The sequence below is a fragment of the Monopterus albus genome, unplaced genomic scaffold (genome assembly GCF_001952655.1).
Source record: "Monopterus albus unplaced genomic scaffold, M_albus_1.0 scaffold65.1, whole genome shotgun sequence".
Lineage (NCBI taxonomy): Eukaryota > Metazoa > Chordata > Actinopteri > Synbranchiformes > Synbranchidae > Monopterus > Monopterus albus.
Genome location: NW_018127945.1, coordinates 1,952,010 through 1,961,081, shown reverse-complemented (window position 1 = coordinate 1,961,081; position 9,072 = coordinate 1,952,010). Strand labels below are relative to the sequence as shown.

General features: G+C 40.9%; 1 protein-coding gene across 1 annotated transcript in view; it reads right to left on the bottom strand.

Annotated features, from left to right (window-relative positions):
- jph3b (junctophilin 3b) overlaps window positions 1–9,072 on the bottom strand; it is a 121,593-nt gene that overhangs the window by 47,380 nt on the left and 65,141 nt on the right. Inside the window, 1 exon segment of the mRNA XM_020604304.1 lies at window positions 1,374–1,498. Within this exon segment, the coding sequence (XP_020459960.1) occupies window positions 1,374–1,498 (125 nt within the window).

Here is a 9,072-nt window from a genome sequence, read left to right as displayed (position 1 = left end):
TTCAGAAGTTTTCTAAACTTCATACTCTTGAAATATTTAGCTTTATTTTGAAACTCTTGCCCCATTCAAATGAATGGAAAATTCTACTTCAGCATAATTTCAGCTATCAAAATGTTCAGCTCCTCAAGGACATTCATGCTTCTCTTCAGAATTTTTGTAAACTTCATACTTTTAAAATATTTAGCTTTATTTTGAAACTCTTGCCCCATTCAAATAAATGGGGAAATTCCAACTTCGGTATACTTTCAGCTAGCAAAAGCATTCAGGTGTCAAAATGTTCAGCTTTTTCAGGGCGATTTTTCAGCACTCAGCATCCATGCACATTTTCTTCAGAAAATGCAATTTTCTAGTTTGAAATAAATTATAAAAGATTATGTTAATATGTTAAATTTATTTTTTCATCTACTGTCCATTACGCTGTTTGCCAAATAGTCTGATTTTATTTTGTTGGTGGGCTCAGATTCTCTCAGACTTTGTCAAAGACTGAGATGTATTAGTATTTCTTTGAAATCTGTTTACTGTGTCAAATCTTTCCATCGCCTGCTTTGATGGTCAAAGGAGGGGAAATCATGTCTTGTTATTTCATTAGCTGCACATTAGCAATTTTAATATGATTTTGATATTCTGCTTTTTACGTCTGACTGTTTAAAATGTAACATAAAATGTAGTTAGTATAAATATTTGCAATTTATATATGTGATGAAATATTACAAAAACACATTAAATGAATAATGATATAATAAATCTTTGCTTTTTTTATTTATTTGTTTATTTATGTATTTATTTTAAAACAAGTCAAGGGATAAATTAAAGTGGGGAAAAGAAAAAGGCAGTGTTCAATAAACTTCTCTTTAGCATCTGCCCCCCACTAATAATTTTTGTACAGTCCCTTAGTTTTTGTCAGTGAACAAATGCAAAGGGAAGACAAGGGTAGAAGATGATGCCCAGGATAACACCAATGTTGCCAAATGCCAGCACTGATGCTTGTTGACATGAATGTCCTCACAGTAGCATGGAGCAACAGACAGCTGCTGAGAGCAGACTAGATGGAAAAAGAACAATCACTGTCATCTCAGGTATGTGTGTGTGGGAGTGTACAGAACAGGTCATGGAGTCAGTGAAGTCAATATGTGTGTGAGGTGACATGATGATGCATGTTCTTGTGGGTTAGCTACCTGTAGTGCTGTACAGGTGTGAGTGACAGAGGCAGAAACACAAAGTTGGAGGGTGGTACACACTGACCTTAGCCTACACACGCATATACATGTTCAGCCATGTCTATACAGACATATGTATATGTCTGCTTGGCTGGGCTTCTGGATTATGTGCCTACGGGTGTGTGTACGTGATGTGAGTTGGATGAGTGTGCCCACCATTTCTTGGGTGCTGGAAGGAAGGGGAGTACTGCTTGGCAGTGACCCTGGCTATGCGACTCTCGTCCTGGGCTTTTTGAGCTGCTGCCACCGCTGCCTCTGCTTTGCCCTGTGCATGAGCCGTCCTGACACAAAGAAGACAGGGAACAGATTGAAATGAGTACAGTAAAGAAGGCAAACTTTAACTAAAAAAGTATAACAGACTGGAAGAAAAGAGAACACATAAACACTGTCCAAAACTACTGTAGGTAAAAAACAGTAACTGACCCTTGGAATAATAAAACTACTTATACTGCACCAAAGTGTTTCAGTTTTTCACTGATAATGTATACTGTATGAGTGTCTCTGGTTAAACCCTGGTTTATTCAATACACACACCTCTATTCACCTGTATTAACTTTGTATTAGATTTTGTGAATGTATCTATTTAGCAAGCTAGCTCTATATAAAGATTCATTCCTAACACTCTCAGTCCCATCAACTTAACTGATCAGACAACTGTTTCTGGTCAGTAACAGTGAGTGCTATCACCAGACAATCATTGAGATATGAGCAGTGATTTAATGTTTGAATGTAGCTTTAATGTGAAAACACTGCATTAAAATAGGTTTGTAGCTTGTATATAGACCTTCAAAGCTTTGTTTTCATGATTATGGAAACTTTAATAATACATCTAAATATAATCACATCACTGTTGTGTACATAAGAAGCATTTATATTCAGATATTGTTTTTAAAAGAGTGCTATGTACATACAACTCCTTTCATATCTGTTCTATCTGCTCTAAGTGTCTTGCTATGGAGGACAAGTAAGACAACATTACAGTGTGATGAGGTAGTATGTACTCATCTGTTTACAGGCACTGTAATCTCTTGCTTGAAAATTGGTTTAATCACAAAATAATTTACCTCACAGCCTCTCTACGTGTCGGGCTACCCACATCTCTTTCATCTCTGTAACTGCTTCTTTACAGTCCCCTATTCATAACTCTCTTGCTTTCTTTTGATTTCTGCCAATTTTCTTTTCTGCCCCTTCCTAATTGCTCCTTCCTTCTTTATCACAATTCCCTTTTCATCTGCCTCATGTGTTTTTCTTCTTTCTATGGTAATATCAAATAGATATTTTCTCTCAATTACAATCCTCTTCTTAACTTTGTCTCTCTCTTTCTTTTGCCTATCCTCCTCCTTTTAAGGCTCTAAACTCATGTGCAATAGCCTCTCCTTTCCAAACTCCCTCCCTCTCTTCTCTCTCTTGGCAGTAACAGTCTTGATGCAGTGTTGCATGTCGATGGCTATTGATTTTCCTGCCTCTCTGCACTCTGCCAGCACTGCTAGGCCAGGCCCGCAGTATACTCAACACCACCGTGTATGTGAGTTCATGCCTGATGGCTGTGGAGGAGATGAGGTGTAAGGAGGGAGATGAAGACTGCATCACATGACACAATCAATGCAAAATTTGTTTTTGCTGAAATTTTATATTCACAAGGTTTAAATGTCACGAATTAGCTGCTATCCATGACACACACTCTTGCTAATATGGCACAACCTGCTCTCACTTTGGTGCTTACTACAGATCACAAAAGACCTAATCTCTGTATCATCCTTCTCTCCACAACTTCCTGTCCCTCTACTGTCTTTCCAGGGAACAACCTGGTTTTGGAGGAATCAACTGCCTGGAGAGAAAAGAGCTGCCTGTTCAAAGAGAACTTGATTATACAACACATCCTGTCCAAAAGAAAAAAGGGCCATATGAAGAAAGAAGATGGAGTTATTAGGTGTTATGTATTCAATATCAATGAATCATTACCAGATTAATTGTGAGAAAGTGTAATTACAGCTGAGAAATAATGACAACCTCTGCTTTAAAGTTACAGACCAACAGCAATATCTTCTTTATGACAGGAAGTCATGGGGTTTATGAGAAAATGTTTGAAGGCCATTAGCAATAAGACAGCGCTGCCCACTGTTACTGTTACTAGTTTAACATACTGTATCATCATGTGTATTAATCATATATCAACAGTGCTTTTAGTGTGAATGTGTTGATATGATCACATTGTATTATTGTTCACCATGGTCACTAGGCATCATCCCATGGAGAACATAAATGTTTGTACCATAGACTATATATATAAAGATGGATGACACGTCACCACTTCCCTCCACCAGTGGCGCCTGCAGGATTATATTCCACAGTACACACAAGAACCACCTATGATAACGTATTGGCCAGATAGAAAAAATTTGCAAAATCATTTAAAAAAATGCAGACACAATGTGTACGGGGTTATAGCTGAAGGCTCCACTTCCCTCCGTTATGCTAATGTGAAGCTAAAATATTATGAATACAGCGGCTGCCATCTTGGCATTTTGCAACCAGATTCTGTGCCGTAGTGATGACATGAAGTGTAGACCGCCAATCAAGGCTGTCAAATATACCAAAATATATGCCCCTCCACCCTCACCACCATATCATCAAATGAACTTATCAAAACAAACATATCAGGAAAATGACCACACAAATCAGCATGATGATATCTACCAGAAACAACAGGAATCACCTCCAAGAAAAATTTATTTTATTTGTACTTTGAATTTTTTATTTGTCTCACATTCCATCTGCTAACATGGAGGAAGCGAGATTGATGGCCTATATGGCAACCAGCCACCAGGGGGGCAAACGAGTCACAGTAGCTTCACTTCTGGGAGATGTCCTGTCATTCATATTTGTTTCATTTTTACAGTCTAAATACAAATAAAAAATTTTAGTGAGCTACTTATGTGCCATTTGACTTTAAAGTTATGCTAGGCTACTTGTGTGGGTATAAATGGCTACCCGGCATGCTAATGTTTGTGGTTTACTTCAGAGCAGATGTGTAGTCTGCTTCTTAAATGATGATTTTTGGTCTGGTAAGCCAAAAAACAAAAGGCAAAGCTCTCTAAATTCTTTATATACAGTGTCAGTGGTGGTGAAATCCAAAGCTTGACAGGCATGCTGTGCCTAGCTATGATAACCAGGCTATGATTGGACAATCAGCATTTGTTTACAGTCAGTCATTGGTGGAAAGTAATTAAGCACATTTCCTCAGGTACTGTATTTACAGTAAGCACAATTTTGAGGTACCTGTACTTTATTTGAGTATTTTCATTTTGCGTTACTTCATACTTTAACTTTATTACATTTTAGAGGAAATTATGGTAAAAGTACTTCAGACTGTAAGCATATAAGCTTGTTAAATCTATCTCCGCTTTTACCAGTTGCAACATTAAATGTGATATACACAATAATGCATCAACAATTATAATTCAGTAATGACATACATTGTTAAATGTGCCATTCTGCATAATAAGTACTTTTAGTACTTGAAATATGTTTTGATGGTAATACTTTGTACCTTTACTTAAGTAACATTTTGAATGCAGTTACTTTCCACCACTGACTGACTTATAAGTGTTTTTACACTGTGCTATTGCTACTTTTAAGTAAAGGATCTGAATACTGCAGTCAGTTACACAAAAGTATTACAATGCGACATGTAACACCTTTAAGTGGACAGAGTGAATGACTAGGGATACCAAGGACAAAAGAACAAGACAAATAAAGGACAACAAAGATGATGAGAACCAAAACAAGCAGAAGGTCCACACAGAGGAGGACAACCAAGCACATGAGGTAAGGTGGACAGAGACAGGAAGACAAAGTCTAATCCAGGACTTGTCATGTACTGATACAGGAGGACCCAAATTGCAGACACACACACCCTGGGAGTGAAAACACTGAGTTTATTGTATATACAAAAGGTGAGGTTAGTTGGTGGACAAGACAGGGGACAGAGGCGGAACTGGGGATGAAGGCAGGCCGGCAGCGTGGAGCTGGGGACGAAGGCGAGTGGAGGACCTGGGAGTGCAGAGCGGGAGAGTGCAGAGTCAGGGAACAGAGAGCTGAAGCGTGCAGAGCCGGGGAACGGAGAGCTGGAGAGTGTAGTGCTGGGGGACAGAGAGATGGAGAATGTAGCACCGGGGAACGGAGAGCTGGATAGTGTAGCGCCAGGGAACAGAAAGCTGGGGAGTGCAGAGTCGGGGAATGAAGAACTGGAGCTGGGGAGCGAAGAGCACAGAGCCAGAGAACAGAGAGCTGGAGAGTGCAAAACGTGTGATGAACCAGTGGGAGAACTAACTTCATATATATGGGAAACTGAAATGTGAGGTAATGAGTGGCAGGTGGATGTGATGAGGGCTGATTGTGCTGGCTGGGCTGACGTGGCAGTGGAGACATAGAATCCAGGGAGAAAGAGGACACGAAGGTCCAAACCATGACAGGACCTGCACTAAGCTCCTCCATCATGTGTGTCATTTCTTTGAATCAGCTGATAATGATTCATACCTGAATATCTAACAGGGCTTCCTGCTTTACATCGCTGCTAATACTGTGTGTGTGTGTGCATGTGTAGGGCTTTAGGCTCGTTGGTAAATTGAGATCATAGGATTGCAGTGTATGGCTTGGTTTACAAAGTACAGTGAGTCACTGGTGTTCAGTACACTTCAGCACACATGACTACAATGATCAGGACACATCAGCTTTGTATCACACACACAAACACACACACACACGTGTTTGAATTAACTGTTTCCTGAAAGTACCCACTGAAGGACAAGTATTTATTTAGTTGCAATAAAAGCTTTTGTAGTGCACTGGAACAATTGCATGAGTGGAGTGGAGTCAGTTCTTAGTCATTATGGGATGATACTGCAATGTCACTTGGTCAGTCAGTTCACATTGTAGACAACTATTAGACAAACTGACTAAATTTTATATTATTCCCAGAGGATCAATCCTATGACTTTGATGATGTGCTCCCTTTTCTCTTCTTCTTCTCTCCCAGCAGGTTGACATTCTTGGGTGTTACACATCCATTGGATGGATTGCATTTGGTGGACACGTTCATGTTCACCTCATAATCAACTGTAATAACCTTCCTCTAGTACTAACTTCAGGTCAAACTGTAATTTTTCCAGTACTTTTGTTTGTGGCCAAATACCTGCAAAGCCAATGACATTCTTCTCACCCTGCTGTAGTTTGTAGTAAATGTTTGCACGCTAAATCGCTAGGCATTTAGCTCAAAGCCAGGCTGTGCCTAATATATCCTTACAGACCTGTGAGCATGGCTGTAGATTCTCTCTGCCACTCTAATTGTTCATTCAAATACTTTTTGTATTGGGATCTGGGTTTATCTACTTTAAGCATGCATAAAGTGGAAGCCCACTTTAAACAAGGACGCTCTGTCCATCCCCAAAAAATGTTCATGGTTCACCTTAGGACCATGAAGGCTCCTGCCTTCCAAATATCTGTGCCTGATCTCCCTCAGCACAGATAGCTAAAGCTGTAAAGTCTTTACACCTTGATGCCCAAACCTTGCCAGAGCCACATGTTGATTCAATAACAAACAGAGTTATATTTTGAATTCTAGTGGTGATACCAGCAGCTCCAAAGAAACTAAAAGAAAAACTATTTGCTGTAATTTTGCATTGGCCTAAAGCCAATCCCAGCCAGCATCGGACGAAAGGCAGGGTACACAGGCCGCCAGTCCATCGCAGGGCTGACACGCAGACAAACAACCACGCAAACAAATGCACACAATCACTCCTATGGGAAATTCAGAGACACCAATCAACCTAAGCTGCATGTCTTTGGACTGTGGGAGGAAGCTGGAGCACCCGGAGATAGCCCACGCAAGCACGGGGAGAACATGCAAACTCTGCACAGAAAGGTCTTGAACCCAGAACCTTCTTGCTGTGAGGCAACAGTGCTAAACAGTGGGGAGGAAAAACTCACTTTAACGGAAGAAACCTCCAGCAGACCCCGGCTCTTGGTGGGCAGCCTTCTGCCTCAGCTGGTTGGGGTGAGTGGATAGAGGAGAGAGAAAAGAAGAAAAGCAACAGGACACAACAAACAAACACTGGTCAGGTTGATATGGCCGGCCACCATCAGAGCCGTAGAGCTCAAGAGCCAGGGATACCTGCAGAAAAGGTAAGGGAGAGAGAGAGGACACACTACGGGAGAGAGGAGACACAAAGTTAGTGATGTGTAATCGTGGCATATAGAAGCATAGGGAGAGAGGAAAGGTGAGGAGAAGAGAGGGGAGGGGAGGAGAGAAACTCAGAGCATCATGGGGCCCCCCAGCAGCCTAGGCCTATAGCAGCATAACTAAGGGAAAGCTCAGGGTCACCTGATCCAGCCCTAACTATAAGGGAAGGATGCAGGTGAAGTGATGGTTAAGCTGGGCTGGTGAAGTACAGATGAAGCTGGAGGTTCTGGCAGATGTGATGGCGAGGCAGTGGAATCTGTCTTGAGGCGTGGTAGCTGACTGGTCATAGCCCACAGCCCACCCAGGCAGCTGCCAGGAATAACAGGTGAGGTGAGAACACAGGACTGGAGAAAGCTTAATCAGTGTAGAGGGAAAGCAGGTAAGTTGAGTAGCAGTAGTTTCAGGAGCAACCCAGGCTGTAGCAATGAGTGGAGCTAACACCAAGCTAGAGACAACTCCCTAAGAAGCCATTAAAACCAGTAAGGAATGGTAAACGGATTGAATGGACCAGCGATTGACTGAGGGAAAGGAGGTGGTACATATATGGCTGAATACCAATAATAATAATAATGTATTTGTTTATATAGCGCTTTACAACACCGAAGGGAGCTCAAAGTGCTTCACAATAAAACAGAGATAAAACAGAGCATGCCAAAATACATAAACAAGCAAAAGAAAAGTTAACATTGTACAAATTTAAAACAACGATCTGTAAGAACTATAACACTCCTGTAGAAAATGAGTCAAAATACAGAGAGAGTAAGATTACGAAATATAAAATCAGGAAGGCCTGTAGGCCCTGTATAGCATCGCTGCTAAATATTAGGTGCCAAAAGCCCGTCTCAATAAATGCGCCTTTAATTTAGATTTTAAAACCATTAACTCCATTATAGGTACTAGGGGACAATTAGCAACAGTGAATGAATGCTGATTGGGAACCGTGGTAAAGCTGGGGCAGGAGAAGTGATGCGGAACAGGAAATAAGCCAAAATAAAAGCACAATAACAGGAAGCGAGTCCAAATCATAACAGAAAATAATTAATTGCATCAGTATTCACCCCCTTCAAGTCAGTAATTCATAGAGGCACCATTGGCTGAAGTTACAGCACTGAGTTTTTGTGGTGCCCCGTTTGACATACCCTCAGCAGAAGTAAGTGAGCAGGACTAACAGGACTTGATCTTTACTGAATTTGCTATCCTCCTGCATGCACACTCTACACACACACAGGAGTGTTCAGCAGCATTCATATAGTACACCAGTAAGCTTGTAAACATGTACAGAAGAGCAGGTTTGTGTGAGTGTGAGGTCAGCCTCTCTGCTCTCAGGCTGTAGACCAACTGTTGGCATAATGCGGAAATCTCTCTCTCTCTCTGTGCATCTCTCTTTATCTTACTTTTTCTGTCTCACTATCTTATCTAGTTTTACTGTCTTATTCCCACTTCACATTCTTCATTTCTGTTTTTTCTCTCTTTTCTAGCTCACACCATATCTTTGTCACTCAATGAGCTTGGCCATCTAAGCCTTGACACACAGCAGGTGATCTATTCCTGAATACATGCAAACAGGATCCAAACCTCCCCACCACACATACACAATGTGTATATATATATATA